Source organism: Triticum urartu, chromosome 6A (assembly GCF_056163025.1).
Source record: "Triticum urartu cultivar PI428250 chromosome 6A, HENAU_Tu73, whole genome shotgun sequence".
NCBI classification, from domain to species: Eukaryota; Viridiplantae; Streptophyta; class Magnoliopsida; order Poales; family Poaceae; genus Triticum; species Triticum urartu.
Genome location: NC_141878.1, coordinates 426,118,154 through 426,136,436, shown reverse-complemented (window position 1 = coordinate 426,136,436; position 18,283 = coordinate 426,118,154). Strand labels below are relative to the sequence as shown.

Here is an 18,283-nt window from a genome sequence, read left to right as displayed (position 1 = left end):
CATCCGGGACTCCGAACAACATTCGGTAACCACGTACATACTTTCCCTATAACCCTAGCGTCATCGAACCTTAAGTGTGTAGACCCTACGGGTTCGGGAGACATGCAGACATGACCGAGATGACTCTCCGGTCAATAAGCAACAGCGGGATCTTGATACCCATGTTGGCTCCCACATGTTCCACGATGATCTCATCGGATGAACCACGATGTCGAGGATTCAATCAATCCCGTATTCAATTCCCTTTGTCCATCGGTACGATACTTGCCCGAGATTCGATCGTCAGTATCCCGATACCTTGTTCAATCTCGTTACCGGCAAGTCTCTTTACTCATTCCGTAACAAATCATCCCGTGATCAACTCCTTGATCACATTGTGCACATTATGATGATGTCCTACCGAGTGGGCCCAGAGATACCTCTCCGTTTACACGGAGTGACAAATCCCAGTCTCGATTCGTGCCAACCCAACAGACACTTTCGGAGATACCTGTAGTGTACCTTTATAGCCACCCAGTTACGTTGCGACGTTTGGCACACCCAAAGAACTCCTATGGTATCCGGGAGTTGCACAATCTCATGGTCTAAGGAAATGATACTTGACATTTAGAAAAGCTTTAGCATACGAACTACATGATCTTTGTGCTAGGCTTAGGATTGGGTCTTGTCCATCACATCATTCTCCTAATGATGTGATCCCCTTGTCAATGACATCCAATGTCCATGGTCAGGAAACCATAACCATCTATTGATCAACGAGCTAGTCAACTAGAGGCTTATTAGGGACATGGTGTTGTCTATGTATCCACACATGTATCTGAGTTTCCTATCAATACAATTCTAGCATGGATAATAAACGATTATCATGAACAAGGAAATATAATAATAAGCAATTTATTATTGCCTCTAGGGCATATTTCCAACAGTCTCCCACTTGCACTAGAGTCAATAATCTAGTTCACATCGCCATGTGATTAACACTCACAGGTTACATCGCCATGTGACCAACATCCAAGAGTCTACTAGACTCAATGATCTAGTTCACATCACTATGTGATAAAAACTCAAAGAGTTCTGGGTTTGATCATGTTATGCTTGTGAGAGAGGTTGTAGTCAACGGGTCTTGCCATATTCAGATCCCTATGTATTTCGCAAAACTTTATATCGTAGATGCTGCTACCACGTTCCACTTGGAGCTATTCCAAATTATTGCTCCATTATACGTATCCGGTATCTCTACTCAGAGCTATCCGGATAGGTGTTAAGCTTGCATCGACGTAACTCTTTATGTCGAACTCTTTATCACCTCCATAACCGAGAAACATTTCCTTATTCCTCTAAGGGTAATTTTGACCACTATCTGGTGATCTACTCCTAGATCACCTTTCTACCCTCTTGCCAGACATGTGGCAAGGCACACATCAGGTGCGGTACTCAGCATGGCATACCGTATAGAGCCTATGACAAAAGCATAGGGGACGACCTTCGTCCTTCCTCTTTCTTCTGTCATGGTCAAGCTTCGAGTCTTACTCAACTTCACACCTTACAACTCAGGTAAGAACCCCTTCTTTAACTGATCTATTTTGAACTCCTTCAAAAACATGTCAAGGTGTGCGTTCTTTGAAAGTATCATCAGGCGTCTTGATCTATCTCTATAGATCTTGATGCCCAATATGTAAGCAGCTTTATCCAGGTCTTCCTTTGAAAAACACTTTTCAAACAACCATTTATGCTTTCCAGAAATTCTACATTATTTCGGATCAACAATATGTCATCCACATATACTTATCAGAAATGTTGTAGTGCTCCCACTCACTTTCTTGTAAATACAAGTTTCTAGCAAACATTGTATAAACCTAAAAGCTTTGATCACTCCATCAAAACATATATTCCGATTCCGAGATGCTTGCTCTATTCCATAGAAGGATTGCTGGAGCCAGCATACCTTTTAGCATCCTTAGGATCGACAAAACCTTTTATTGTATCACATACAACTTTTCTTATGAAAACTGGTAAGAAAACTTGTTTTGACATCCATCTGTAAGATTTCATAATCGAAAAATACAGCTAATGCTAAGATGATTCCGACGGACTTAAGCATCGCTACGGGTGAGAAATTCTCATCCTTGAACTTGTGAAAAGACTCTTTCCCACTAGTCGAGCTTCATAGACGGTAACATTACCGCCCACGTCCGTCTTCTTCTTAAAGATCCATTTATCTCAATGGCTTGCCGATCATCGGCAAGTCCATCAAAGTCCATACTTTGTTCTGATATATGCATCCTATCTCGGATTTCATGGCTTCTAACCATTTGTCGGAATACGGGCCCACCATCGCTTCTCCATAGCTCGTAGGTTCATTGTTGTCCAACAACATGATTATCTGAGACAGGATTACCATACCACTTAGGAGTAGTACATATCCTTGTCGACCTACGAGGTTCGATAGCAACTTGATCTGAAGCTTTATGATCACTATCATTAACTTCCTATTCAACAGACGTAGGCGCCACAGAAAACATCTTTCTGCGTTGCATCACTCTCTGGTCGAAGTAAAAGTTCGACAACCTCATCAAGTTCTATCTTCCTCCCACTCAATTCTTTCGAGAGAAACTCCTTCTCGAGAAAGGGCCCGTTCTTAGTGACAAACAATTTGCCCTCGGATCTGAGATAGAAGGTGTACCCAACTGTCACCTTTGGGTATCCTATGAGGATGTGTTTGTCTGCTTTGGGTTCGAGCTTTTTTGGCTGAAGCCTTAAGCATCGCAGCCCCAAACATTAAGAAACGACAACTTTGGTTTCTTGCCAAACCAATGTTCATACGACGCCGTCTCAACGGACTTAGATGGTGTCCTATCTAAAGTGAATGCAGCTGTCTCTAACGCATAACCTCAAAATGAAAACGGTAGATTGATAAGAGACACCATAGATCGAACCATATCTCATAGTGTTCGATTACGACGTCCGGACACACCATTACCTTGTGGTGTTCTAGGTGGCTTCAACTGTGAAACAATTCCACAATGCCTTAAGTGATTGCCAAACTCATAACTCAGAAAATCCCCTTTTGATCAGATCGTAGGAACATGATCTTATTGTTATGGTGATTCTTAACTTCACTCTGAAATCGCTTGAACTTTTCAAATGTTTCAGACTTGTGCTTCATTAAGTAGACATACCTATATCTACCCAAATCGTCAGTGAAGATGAGAAAATAGCGATATCCACCGCACGCTTCAATTCTCATTGGATCAGCATGCATGATTTCCAACAAGTCACTTGCCCGTTTCATTGTACCTGAAAACGGGGTCTTAGTCATCCTGCCCATGAGGCATGGCTCGCATGTGTCAAGTGATTCAAAATCAAGTGGCTCCAAACATCCATCGACATGGAGTTTCTTCATGCATCTTACGCCAATATGACCTAAGCGGCAGTGCCACGAGAAAGTGGTACTATCATTATTAACTCTACATCTTTTGGCGTGAACATGTGTATTACTACGACCGAGATTCAATGAACCATTCACACAGGGTGCATGACCATGAAAGGTATCATTCATGTAAACAGAATAACCATTATTATCTAATCTAAATGAATAACCGTATTGCAATGAACATGATCTAATCATATTCATGCTCAATGTAGACACCTGATAACATTTATCTAGGTTCAATAGTAATCCCGGAGGCAGATGGAGCGTGCGATGGTGATCTCATCAACTTTGGAAACACTTCCAACACACATCGTCACCTCGCCCTTAGCCAGTCTCCGTTTAGTCCGTAGCTTTTGCTTCAAGTCACCAATAATAGCAACTGAACTGGTATCCAATACCCGGGTGCTACCAGGAGTACTAGTGAGGTACACATTAATAACACGTATATACTTTGTTGAAGTTGCCAGCCTTCTTATCTACCATGCATTTGGGGTAATTCCGCTACCAGTGACCGCTCCCCTTACAATAGAAGCACTCAGTCTCGAGTTTGGGTTCAACCTTGGGTTCCTTCGCTAGAGCGGCAACTGGTTTGCCATCCATGAAGTTTCCCTTCTAGCCCTTGCCCTTCTTGAAACCAGTGGTCTTGTTAAACCATCAACACTTGATGCTCCTTCTTTGATTTCTACCTTTTGCGGTCTTAAGCACCACGAACAGCTCTGTGATCATCTCCATCCCTTGCATGTCATAGTTCATCACGAAGATCTATTAGCTTAGTGATACTGTCTAGAGAACTCTATCAATCACTATCTTATCTGGAAGTTTAACTCCCACTTGATTTAAGTGATTGTTGCACCCAAACATTCTGAGCACATGCTCACTAGCTGAGCTATTCTCCTCCATCTTGTTGGCAAAAGAACTTGTCAGAGGTCTCACACCTCTCAACACGGGCATGAGCCTGAAATCCCAATTTTAGTTCTTGGAACATCTCATATGTTCTATGGCGTTCAAAACATCATTGGAATCCTGATTCTAAGCCGTAAAGTATGGTGCACTAAACTATCAAGTAGTCATCAGGATGTGTCTGTTAGGTGTTCACAACATCCACAGACGACGTTGTAGGGGTTTGCACATCGAGCGGTGCATCAAAGACGTAAGTCTTCTGTGCAGCAGTGAGGACACTCCTCGGACTACGGACCTAGTCCGCATCATTGCTTACAATATCTTTCAACTTAATCTTTCTCTAGGAACGTATTGAAACAGGGAGCTACAACGTGAGCTATTTATCTACAACATATTTGCAAAGACAGTTTAGACTATGTTCATGATAAATTGAGTTCATCTAATCAAATTATTTAATGAATTCCCACTCAGATAGACATCCCTCTAGTCATCTAAGTGAAACATGATCCGAGTCAACTAGGCCGTGTCCGATCATCACGTGAGACGGACTAGTCAACATCGGTGAACATCTTCATGTTGATCGTATCTTCTATACGACTCATGCTCGACCTTTCGGTCTTCCGTGTTCTGAGGCCATGTCTGTACATGCTAGGCTCGTCAAGTCAACCTAAGTGTTTTTCCTGTGTAAATCTGGCTTACACCCGTTGTATTCGAACGTTAGAATCTATCACACCCGATCATCACGTGGTGCTTCGAAACAACGAACCTTCGCAACGGTGCACAGTTAGGGGGAACACTTTCTTGAAATTATTACGAGGGATCATCTTATTTAAGCTACCGTCGTTCTAAGCAAATAAGATGTAAAACATGATAAACATCACATGCAATCAAATAGTGACATGATATGGCCAATATCATTTTGCTCCTTTTGATCTCCATCTTCGGGGCTCCATGATCATCGTTGTCACCGGCATGACACCATGATCTCCATCATCATGATCTCCATCATCGTGTCTTCTTGAAGTTGTCACGTCATCTATTACTTCTACTACTATGGCTAACGCTTTAGCAATAAAGTAAAGTAATTACATGACGTTTATGTTGACACGCAGGTCATAAATAAATAAAGACAACTCCTATGGCTCTTGTCGGTTGTCATACTCATCGACATGCAAGTCGTGATTCCTATTACAAGAACATGATCATCTCATACATCACATATATAATTCATCACATCCTTTGGCCATATCGCATCACAAAACACTTGCTGCAAAAACAAGTTAGACGTCCTCTAATTGTTGTTGCAAGTTTTTTACGTGGCTGCTATAGGTTTCTAGCAAGAACGTTTCTTACCTACGCTAAAACCACAACGTGAATTGCCAATTTCTATTTACCCTTCATAAGGACCCTGTTCATCGAATCCGATCCGATTAAAGTGGGAGAGATAGACACCCGCCAGCCACCTTATGCAACTAGTGCATGTCAGTCGGTGGAACCGGTCTCACGTGAGCGTACGTGTAAGGTTGGTCCGGGCCGCTTCATCCCACAATACCGCCGAATCAAGATAAGACTAGTAACGGCAAGTAAATTGACAATATCGACGCCCACAACTGCTTTGTGTTCTACTCGTGCATAGAAACTACGCATAGACCTAGCTCATGATGCCACTGTTGGGGAACGTAGCAGAAATTCAAAATTTTCTACGCATCACCAAGATCAATCTATGGAGTAATCTAGCAACGAGGGGAAGGAGAGTGCATCTACATACCCTTGTAGATCGCTAAGCGGAAGCATTCAAGTGAACGGGGTTGATGGAGTCGTACTCGCCGTGATCCAAATCACCGATGATCCTAGTGTCGAACGGACATCACCTCCGCGTCCAACACACGTGCAGCCCGGTGACGTCTCCCATGCCTTGATCCAGCAAGGGGAGAGGGAGAGGTTGGGGAAGACTCCGTCCAGCAGCAGCACGACGGCGTGGTGGGGGTGGAGGAGCGTGGCAATCCTGCAAGGCTTCGCCAAGCACCGCGGGAGAGGAGGAGGGAGAGAGGCAGGGCTGCGCCATGGAGAGGTCAAAACTCATCTTTCGGCAGCCCCAAAGTCCTCAAGTATATATAGGGGAGAGGGAGGGGGGTGCGCCCCCTTTAGGGTTTCCACCCCAATGGGTGCGGCAGCCCCAAACCCATCTAGGGTGGCGGCCAAGGGGGGAGAGGGGGAAACTTGCCCCCCAAGCTAGGTGGAGGCGCCCCCTCCCCAAACCTTAGGCGCCTTGGGCCCTTGTGGGGGGGCGCACCAGCCCACCTGGGGCTGGTCCCCTCCCACACTTGGCCCATGCAGCCCTCAGGGGCTGGTGGCCCCACTTGGTGGACCACCGGGACCCTCCCGGTGGTCCCGGTACGTTACCGATAGCACCTGAAACTTTTCCGGTGACCAAAACAGGACTTCCCATATATAAATCTTTACCTCCGGACCATTCCGGAACTCCTCGTGATGTCCGGGATCTCTTCCAGGACTCCGAACAACATTCGGTAACCACGTACATACTTTCCCTATAACCCTAGCGTCATCGAACCTTAAGTGTGTAGACCCTACGGGTTCGGGAGACATGCAGACATGACCGAGATGACTCTCCGGTCAATAAGCAACAGCGGGATCTTGATACCCATGTTGGCTCCCACATGTTCCACGATGATCTCATCGGATGAACCACGATGTCGAGGATTCAATCAATCCCGTATTCAATTCCCTTTGTCCATCGGTACGATACTTGCCCGAGATTCGATCGTCGGTATCCCGATACCTTGTTCAATCTCGTTACCGGCAAGTCTCTTTACTCATTCCGTAACAAATCATCCCGTGATCAACTCCTTGATCACATTGTGCACATTATGATGATGTCCTACCGAGTGGGCCCAGAGATACCTCTCCGTTTACACGGAGTGACAAATCCCAGTCTCGATTCGTGCCAACCCAACAGACACTTTCGGAGATACCTGTAGTGTACCTTTATAGCCACCTAGTTACGTTGCGACGTTTGGCACACCCAAAGCACTCCTACAGTATTCAGGAGTTGCACAATCTCATGGTCTAAGGAAATGATTCTTGACATTTAGAAAAGCTTTAGCATACTAACTACACGATCTTTGTGCTAGGCTTAGGATTGGGTCTTGTCCATCACATCATTCTCCTGATGATGTGATCCCATTGTCAATGACATCCAATGTCCATGGTCAGGAAACCGTAACCATCTATTGATCAACGAGCTAGTCAACTAGAGGCTTACTAGGGACATGGTGTTGTCTATGTATCCACACATGTATCTGAGTTTCCTATCAATACAATTCTAGCATGGATAATAAACGATTATCATGAACAAGGAAATATAATAATAACCAATTTATTATTGCCTCTAGGGCATATTTCCAACAGAATCAAGGATCAAGGATGACACGATGTCTACCCAGGTTCGGGCCCTCTTGATGGAGGTAAAACCCTATGTCCTGCTTGATTGTATTTGATGGGTATAGGGGTTACAATGGTCGATCTACCTCAAGATCGTAATGGCTAAACCCTAGATGTCTAGCCTATGTGATTTGTGATAGCCTCTACGGACTAAACCCTCCAGCTTATATAGACACCAGGAGGGTCAAGGGTTTGTACAGAGTCGGTTTTACAGAGAAACAAAATAATGCACCCGAATGATAAGCTTGCCATCCACGCAAAGGAGAGTCCCATCCGGACACGGGAAAAGGTCTTCTGCCTTGTATCTTCACGGCCCACCAGTCTGGCCCATATCAATTTGTCCGGACACCCAAGGACCCCTTAGTCCAGGACTCTCTCAGTAGCCCCTAAACTAGTCTTAAAAATGACGATGTATTCGGCTCGTTGATTGTCTACGGTGTTGCAAGGCGGGTTCCTTATCCGCATACAAAGCAGTCTCTTGACCAAAAGATTTGTATCGAGCCCTGCATTATAGTTACAACCCTAAACCACAAGGGCATAACATTTAATAAAGCATACCTTCTGACAGCTTTTTTGGCGAAACATTACGTCTAGCCTAATTATTATTTCTAACCGTTATTGGTCTCCCGCTTCGTGTTTCGAGGCATGGCCTTCATTGACACATCTTATCAAAGCAGAGATCGTGCCCCCTTATTACGATATTTTCATCAATATGGGTTTGGGTAATCCAACCGTGCCGTTCGCACGACCCCTTGGGAATAGGCGAGTTTTAAGGCTAGTGGGGGAGCGCTTGATATTCACTTCCTATATAAGCAGATAAGGATCCATTTTTTACCCCACGCCTTCTTCCTTCCTCAGCCTTCATGTCCTTGAGCTCCAACGCCCAAGCTTTCAGCCTTTCCCACCGCCCAATTCTCCCAGCCATGTCCGGATCCGGTTCACAGGGCAAGTGGGTGGCCTCCTCCATCACAGAGAAGGACATCAAGGAGCTCCAGGAAGTAAAGTACTTGACTGCGTAAATCGCACACCGACTCCTGGCCAAAGAGCAAATCATCCCCACACCAGAGCCCGACGAGAGTGTTGTCTTCATCCCCCACTTTCTCCGCGGGCTAGGGTTTCCACTCCACCCCTTTGTCCGTGGACTCATGTTCTATTACGGGCTAGATTTCCACGATCTGGCCCCAAGCTCCCTCCTTCACATCTCGGCGTTCATCATCGTGTGTGAGGCGCTCCTCCACATTCCTCCCCACTTCGGCCTGTGGCTCAAGGTTTTCAATGTGAAGCCGAAGGTGGTTGACGGGTAGCACGCCGACTACGGCGGTGCCATGGTGAGCAAACTCCCCAAAACCACTTGGCCCAAGGGGGCCTTTGTGGAGACCGTGAAGGTGTGGCAGCATCAGTGGTTCTATATCACCGAACCTCGCGGTACCAAATGGGCAGCTGCCCTTGAATTTAGATCTAGGCCTCCCATGCGGCTTGCATCTTGGACCAACAAGGGCCTAGACTGGGGATCGACCGACGAAGTGACGATGCTGCAAAAGTGCATCAAGAGCATGATAAAGAAACACACCAGTCTCATCGATGTGATTTAGGTGATGCTCTTCCACCGGATCCTCCCATGCCAACGCCGACCTCTCCGCATGTGGGAGCTTAATCCGGACGGCCCCCGGACCCTGCAACACTTCTTTGGTACAACCCACAAAGAAATCTGGAAATTGCTTTTTAAAGCCCGGAAGTTGTGGCTGGAGAAGACCAAAGATATTGGTCTTGACAACGCGCATCCGGCAACTAAGGTAAGCTTCTTTCTTCTAAACATAATTTCAATCCATAAGTCAAGGGGTATACTGAGACACCATTCCTTTATTCAGGGCTGGATGGCGAAGGCGGAGTGGATCAGGTGTCTGGGCGCCGCTACCAGAAAACCCAGCCGATCCTCTATTGACAAGGATGCTGGTCCCGGCGCCGTACCAGGCGCCGGAGAAGAAGGTCAAGAAGAAGGGCAAGGAGGCAAAAAGCGGCCTTCGCTGTATGGGTACTTCAAACGCTGTGTCCGGAGATACCGAAGCTCTCTCCTCCCATGAGGGAGATGAAGACAAAGAGGAGGAGGAGGAGGAAGAAAGCAACTCTCCCCCTAAGGGGAGGAAGAAGAAAAGGGCGGCCTCCGTAGACCTAGAAGCGGAGGCATCCAAAAGGGGGAAGATATCCCTCTCGGATGGCTCAGACTCGGATGCCAAAGTCATCCCTCAGTGGCGCCCCAGGGCAAAGCCCCTGGGCGAATCGTAAGCTTTCAAAAAATGTTGTACATATATCCGGTCTTTTATGATTCGTGATAACATATCATTATGTGTTCTAGTCTGTCCCATGATCTCCCTCAACAATCATCGTCTTTGGGGGACTTTCTGGCACCGGAGATGGTGGAGAGCGAGACGCCTCCACAAGCTTCTTCGCCACACACCGCGGATGACACCGAGGTGTTATCCCAAAGGACTTCTCCAGGCCATGAAGAAGTGCGGGAGGTCGTCAAGACGGCGCCAGAGGGTAATGCCTCGGCTGCCAAAAACATGGGGGAACCCACCCCTATGGAGACCGACGATGAGGGCCATGACCAACCTGGCCCCCAGCCGAACACCATTCCGGAGACCAGTACAACTCCGGAATCGAGCGGGCAACCCCCTTTGAAGGAGGGGGAGCACCGACTCCACCAGCAACCTCCATTAATCCAGAGGCGCTGAACACCCTGAGGGAAGCACTTCGACGTGCTTCCGTCATAGAAGAGCACCGTACCCTGATGGGCTCGGTGGTTGAGAAGATTCAGTCTGCCAAGAGCGGGCTGAATGAAGCCTTTACCAGCCTACTGACGGGCTTTGTGGTATGCGACGTAAGATGCCTTTTATATGAAAAAACTTATGCCTATATACAGATAGTAGCCCCTGAGACTATGTTCGGTTTTGGATAAAGCCGAACAGAGGATCAAATGAATATCTCAGAAAGTGACATACATATCTATTAAATGTACGGGCTTCCCTGTTGGCAGCGACCGCCCAGGTCGCTGAAGTTTCCGAGCTCAAACGGAAGCTGAAGCTGGCCGATGACGACCTCGACCGTATTAACAGACGTTTCGATGAGGCACAAGGTACATATTTGTACGATTGAAATTATATTGGAGGAGTTTTAAGATAACACACTTGCTTGTGTAAATGATATGAAGGTAGTGCGTCCGAGGTTGAGACTCTCAAGGACGCCCTGTCGCAAGTCCGAAAGCAGGAGCAGGAGAGTAGGGTTGCTGCCGATAAAGCGGCTGCAGATTTAAAGACCGGACAGGCCACCCGCCGTCAGTATGAGAGGGTGACCGAGGTCGAGCAAGAGCTCAAAGATGCTGCTCGTAATGTGAGGCCTTGGAGAAGGAGAATAAGGCTCAAGCTGTCGAACTCTCCAAGGCTCTTCAAGAGGCCAGGGAGGCGCGGCTCAGTCCCGGGCGGCTCGCGAGGAGATCAAGCAGGCTGAGCTGATAGCGGCTGGTAAGCCCTTTCTTTTGCAGAGTAAATTCGGCAGTCAAGAATATGCCCCACTTACTCGCTTGTGGAGTTCTCCAGATGCGTTTGCGGATCTTCCGGGGAGCGTCGCTGATGCTGCGAAATTTTTTCGGGCCCAAGAGGGGAACACGATGGAGAAACTCTTCTGGTCGCAGTACCTGGCGCCGGAGCGTCTAGCGCTGTTGAATGACTAGATGATGCAGATGGCGGAGCTGCATAGGATGTCTGGTTTGGCCATGAAGGACATCATAGTCCGTTTGTGGCCAGCCGAACCCATTCCTAGCAGCTACTTCAGCTTGGTCAGGCGGCTTACCGATGCCCTATTGCGAATTGAAGCTGTTAAGCGCTCCTCGTGTATTGAGGGTGCCCGGATGGCTTTGCCCGCGTCAAAATGCATTGGGCAAAGATGAAGGCCGCCGTCGTAGCAGTTGAAGGGCCGCCCGAAGGCAAGGACTACCGCAAGCCGGAGCGCTATTTTGAAGATGTCCTAGAAGGAGCCCGTTTAATAGAGGGTCAATGCTCGAAAGATATGATATTTGAATGAACGTATCCAGGCTACACAGACTGTGTGTTATGAAACAAGTTCTTTGTATAATATGCTTGCTTTTTTATCGCAAATTATTTTCCTCCTATGCGGCCATTTGTTGTATCTGAAAGTTTGCCAGTCGTTGGCTTCAGCCCCCACGTAGATACAACGGGGGTGTTCGGAATAGCACGTGACCACTCTTATCCCAACTTCTTGGTCCGTAAAGGATGTGATCATGCAGCGAACTAGGCAATCGGACTATGCGGCTTTACCACTCTCACTTAGCCATAGGAGTTTGACAATGGGATTATAGGCATAGCCCCTGGTGTTGTTCGGCTATCCAAACTTGGGTGCTTTAGACGCCTGATCGGGTGAAGGCCAGTCCTTCGTGTAATATGAAAAAACGCGAAAATATTTTAATAAGTCACCGAACCGCTGACCAACTCTCGCCATATTGTGATAGTCAGCTTTCGGCTTTCTCTACTGAGGTGTTTGACCGGACGAACCAGAAACACAATCGCAGTAGTTCTCCCTTTACTACCTTAGCCGAACAAGCGGAACGTAGGGTGCCAACCACAGGAGCCAGGCAACCCAACTATTGACCAAAGACATGATTCAGAGCTGATGCATATAATGCGGTATTCAGGACGCCGAAGTGTACTACGAAAGTGTTCGGACTTTTTGTTTTTTGAATATTTGTGGCCGAATAGATCCCCTGGCAATTAATGCCAATGTGTATATGTTAATCAGTCATGAAGACGGGATACAGATTATGGAATAGGCCAATATCGAACAAGGTAGGACAAAACTGCTTCCGCTATATTCTGATTGATACGTTAAACATTCTCTTACAGAGAATGCCACAATTATCAAGGCTATTTTACATGTCGAGAATTCGAGGGAAAGCTCTATACAGGTCCTATAAAGGAAAGGTGGTCTTGAAGATCCTTTGGACACTCTGCCGCATGTCTGCGCCGCTTTTCACCTTGGTGTAGGATCCTTTGAGAGGATCAATCGATCGAAGATACATAAGGGTCCTGGAAAAGGGCCCTCGGTACCATCGTAAAGTGATGTGAGTTGTAAAGAACCTGAAAAATAGAAATAAGAAAAAGGGGAGAATATGGGGGTCCGAATCCGTATTGTGGATTTTGTTTTTAGTGCGCCTCCATCCCCGCCCATGGCATCTTTAGTGCGTAATTATGTATGCACGGTAGTATGCCACCACCAGGTTGGGGTTTTGACGGAGGCCGCATTGCTAATCTAGCTCTGGACGAGCCGGACTGTCATTTTGCAGGTAGACCAGACTCGTTTGATAGCGTCCGGGGGCTTGACTGCCGATGTAGTATTCGGCTTGATAAGGCCACCCTGTACTTTAGCTGCTAGGGCCGGAGTTTGCTCCTCGGTACGGAGGGGGCGCTCCATGTTTCCATTGACTTTTATGACTCCGCATGGTCTGGGCATCTTGAGCTTTAGATATGCGTAGTGCGGGACTGCATTGAAACGGGCAAAAGCAGTTCGTCCGAGCAGTGCATGCTAACCACTGCGGAAAGGGACGATGTCGAAGATTAAATCTTCACTTCAGAAATTATCTGGAGAGCCGAAGACTACCTCCAGCGTTATTGACACTCTGCAGCAAGCCTCTACATCGGGTATTACTCCTTTAAAGGTGGTTTTGGTGGGCTTGATCCTTGAGGGATCAATGCCCATTTTACGGACAGTGTCTTGATAAAGCAGATTAAGACTGTTGCCGCCATCCATGAGGACTCGCGTGAGATGGAATCCGTCGATGATAGGGTCGAGGACCAACGCTGCCGAACCTCTGTGATGGATACTGGTCGGGTGGTCTGTGCGGTCGAAGGTGATCGGGCAGGCCGACCATGGGTTGAATTTTGGGGCAACTGGCTCTATGGCGTAAACGTCCCTAAGTGCGCGTTTGCGCTCTCGCTTGGGGATATGAGTGACATAGATCATGTTTACTATCTTAACCTCGGGGAGAAATTTCTTTTGCCCCCTGTGTTTGATAGGCTAGGCTCATCATCATCCTCACTGGGTGGCCCTTTCCCCTTATGTTCGGTGTTTATTTTATCGGCATGTTTAAAGACCCAAGAATTTCTGTTGGTATGATTGGCAGGCTTGTCCGGGGTGCCATGGATCTGGCAAGGCCGATCTAGTATTCAGTCGAAACTAGATGGACCATCTTTGTTTCCTTTAAATGGCTTCTTCCCCTGACCGGGTTTAGAGCCACTGAATCCGGCGTTGACTGTTGTGTCTTCGGTATCTTCGTTGTTGCTTCGACGCTTGTGTTTGTTGTGTCGTGGTCTGCTGTTGCCATCTCTGCCTTCGGAGGTGCTAGGGTCGCTGGTGCTATTGCTTCTACGAGCTAGCCAACTATCTTCTCCCGCACAAAAGCGGGTCATGAGTGCGGTGAGAGCTGCCATGGACTTCGACTTTTCTGGGCTGAGGTGTCGAGCGAGCCACTCGTCACGAACACCGTGCTTAAAGGCCGCGAGGGCTTTGGCGTCTAGACAGTCGACAATTTGGTTCTTTTTAATTAAGAACCTGATCCAGAGCTTCCGGGCTGACTCTCCGGGTTGCTGGACTATGTGACTAAGGTCATCGGCGTCTAGAGGCCGAACATAGGTACCTTGGAAGTTGTCTCTAAAGGCATCTTCCAAATCTTCCCAACTACCAATGGAATTTTCTGGGAGGTTGTTTAACTAGTGTCGTGCTGGTCCCTTGAGTTTTAGGGGGAGTTATTTGATGGCATGAAGATCGTCACCGCGAGCCATGTGGATGTGGAGAGGAAAAACTTCGATCCATACTGTAGGATCTATTGTTCCATCATATGATTCAATGTTCACGGGTTTAAACCCTTCTGGGAACCAGTGCTCCATTACCTCATCGGTGAAGCATAAGGGGTGTGCGGCGCCTCTATATCAGGCAACGTCGCGACGGAGTTTGAATGACGTCTGTATGCGATTTTCAGCCCTGGTGAGGTTATGCTTGTCAGGCCAAGCCTGGCGGTTCTCTTCTCGCGTTGGGGCATGCCCCCTTGATCCATAGATTGATCTTGTCTGGCCTGCTCTATTGCCCAGGTCTTGTCATAGATCGTAGGTGTATCCTGGAGCCGCTATCTCTCTTCCCTTATGGCGAGGTGGTGTGGGTTGGTGTCCGGCTTAGGTGGCCGCTTTATCTCGCCCACGTGGTGGCCAGTCTGGTTCATTAGCGTAGTCATGTTTCGGCGGTATTGGCTCGAAGGCCTCGTCGTCGAATTGTGGCAGTAGCCGACGCTTCGGATATCTCTTTGTTGGGCGTTGTAGGCCATATTCCTCGGCAGCTAGGACCTGTCTCCATCTGTCATAGAGCGTATCCTGTTTGGCTTGGATCCATTGCTACTACTTTTTTAGGCTTCTCACAGTGGCGATTAGCTGGCGCTTAAAGCATTCCTGCTCGAGTGGTTCCTCTGGCACGATGAAGTATTCGTCGCCGAGGTTCACATAGTACTCGGAGAGAGGTAGATAATTACTGTCTTCCGAGTCCTCATTCCCGACCGGATTGTCAGGATTAACTTGCCCCTCCTCCACATTATCTTGTTCGGATGTGGGCTCGACGGGGGCTTCGGGGTCTTCGGCATCCACTGGAGTGTTACCATCTCCGGTGCCGGTATTACGGTCGTTGCCACGACATGATTTTGAGCGGCGTCGCTGGCGTCGGCACTTTGGCGGTGCCTCATCAGGTTTGTCCTCCACCGGATCTTTCCTATCTACACCGTCATTGTCGTGGTTTTGTCACGGCAGATGTCCTAGCGTGAGGACTTAGTCGTGGAGCCATCGCAACGTAGTTAGCTTAAAGGGGTTAAAGCGGGACAAAGGACGCAAGGAGTTTATACTGGTCCGGCCCCTTGCGGTGAAGGTAAAAGCCTAATCCAGTTGTGATGGAATTGCTAGGGTTTTGATGACCAGGGAGCGAATCCGCTTTGCCTGGCTCTCGATCTGTTGTTTTCCGTCCCTAAACCGTCGACGGGTTGTCCCTTTATATACAAAGGTCGACGCCCGGCGGTTTATAGAGTCCCGGCCGGATCATAAGCGTAAGCGTGTCCAGCTCCGTTTCTACCTTTTCTTATCTTACAACACAAGTTATACATCTTATGGCGGTTTATTCCTATGGATCATAATCCGCCTTTGGGCCTTGGGCCCTCCTGTTAGCTCTCCTTCGTAAAGCGATGTACTCCTTTTCCTCGTGGGCTATGACAAGAACAACTCACTATGAGTATAATCCGGCCCCTCCTGGGCGGTTTATACTCAATAGTTATATCCCCAACATTAGGCCCCAGATTGATTTGAACCTGTTCATGTCAATCTTCAGCACTTAGAAAAATTCCTTCTTCAACATCTTCACAAAAATCTTGTAAACCGCCATGACGTCATCATCCAAGACCATGATAGCCCGCCGTGACGTCATCCTCTATTAACTTTACACAGAACCCAAATCTTTTAATGTATCTCCTTTAATGAATCTCCGAAAATCGAGGCGTCCGCATGTCTGCATATCCAGTTTTCGACCTCCTCAATTCTCGCGCCGGCCACTTATCCCTTCCCCTTATAAATAGGGCCGAGGATCATTTTCACTTTTCCCCTCGTGCCTCTTCGTCTCATCGTCTTCCTCGCGTCGCCCCAGTGCTTTGAACTCCGCCGCCGTCGTCGGACTTCGCCTCTGCTTCGATCTTGGCTGATGCATCACCCTGAATGCACCAGAGAACCACGGTGCCTCTCCGCTGTTTCCTCAGCACCGGTAAACCTCCCTTTCCTCCACCGTAGATCTATCTTTAGGGTTTGAGCATTTCATCAGTGTTCGTCGGTGTTCGTGGTTGCACGGTAGTTCTTTGACTCAAGCCTCAATATTCAACCTGTATAACGATGGCCATAATCTTTCTTTTTCATCAGTGCATATTGTTTAAGCAAAACTTCAATCTGAACCTTTATCCATTGCTTCGTATCCATATTTTAGGTCTGAATATACTTTGGTTTTCTGGCCCATGGTAGATCCGAAATTACAACGCCAACCTGTGAAACCTGTTTTTTCATCACTTAGTTATTTCAGATATGTACCTTCAATATCAATGTAGGTGGTTTAATTGTAGAAACTGATAACCTGCCAAGTACCATTAGTCCCCTCTTAAACCGCCGATCACTTATCATTACACTTCTGACAACACCAATATCTGGTTTAACAATTTTGCATGCTTTTCCACTTTCCATCTCTTAACCTGCACGGCTTTATGCTTGTCAACCATGAATCTTAAACTGGCACAAACCCTCCTTCAGGTTGTCAAAGAAATGGCCAAGTCTTTTTATGCTTGCAACTGGGTGCCATCCCGGATTACAGAAGAAGATCTGAACGGATGTGTTGCAACTGGAGAGCACCCGGTCCAGAAAATCCTCCTACGCCCAAGGATGGCGAGATAGTTGTGTTTGTTGATCATCTAAGCTGTGGTTTTAAACCTCCCGGATAAAAAAATTTCCGTGATGTGCTTGCTAGCTTCCAGATCCACTCTCAAGATATTGGACCTAACTCTGTGTCCAATATTTGTAATTTTCAAGTGTTTTGCGAGGCTTATCTGCAAGAAGAACCGGCCATTGAACTGTTCAGGGACCTTTTCTATTTAAACCGACGTACTGAATTTGTAGACAAGCCCAATACTGAACTTGGCGGTGTTTCAATTCAAAAAAGGAAAGACGTTAGCTTCCCTCACGCCAAGCATCATAGTCACCCTAAGGATTGGAACCAGACTTGGTCCTATTGCAAAGATACTTCCCCTGATGATGAGAATCCTCTGTCGGGTTATCGTGCTCACCGACTTACCAATACACATCCATTTCCCCAAAGATTGACTGCAAAAGAATGGGCCAAATACGCACCACAACTTGCAAAGCTCAGAGCCTTTGTGGCTAATGGTTTAACAGGAATTGACTTTGTTCATTGCTGGATATCTTGGGGTATTTTCCCTTTAAGCCGTCGCCCCGGTTTAATGTGCGAGTACACATGGGACTTGAAAGACCCTCAATGGCACACTGACATTCAGTTAAGTGATGCTGAAATCACTGAAGCTGTCAAAAAGATATTGGATGAATCGGTGGCTGTCTGTAGCAAAACAGGGCTAAGTCCCTTCTGCATTTCAAATAAACCGCCAGCTGTAAGAATTCCCTAACCCTTGTTTCAACCTGATATTCTTAACTCTTCCTTATAACCTTTGCCAATCTTCTAACAGGGTGATGACCCATTTTGGAAGAAGAAACCTCAGGATAAACCGGCCAAGACCCCTTGACCCAAGACAAAGGTCGTCAAAAAGCCTGCTAAGAAGAAAGCAGCTGCGTCCACCGAGCTGAACCTCGACGAAGATCTTGACAACCCAAAATCAGAGGTAGAACT

At 47.2% G+C, this 18,283-nt stretch overlaps 1 protein-coding gene across 1 annotated transcript in view; it reads left to right on the top strand.

The window, feature by feature from the left end:
• LOC147965522 (uncharacterized) overlaps window positions 1–11,522 on the top strand; it is a 28,054-nt gene extending 16,532 nt beyond the window's left edge. The window contains exons 4-6 of the mRNA XM_087530494.1: window positions 10,830–10,928; window positions 11,004–11,182; window positions 11,334–11,522. Of these exons, the coding sequence (XP_087386620.1) occupies window positions 10,830–10,928; window positions 11,004–11,182; window positions 11,334–11,522 (467 nt within the window). The remainder of the gene's footprint in view (window positions 1–10,829; window positions 10,929–11,003; window positions 11,183–11,333) is intronic.
• The last annotated feature ends 6,761 nt before the right edge of the window (window positions 11,523–18,283 follow it).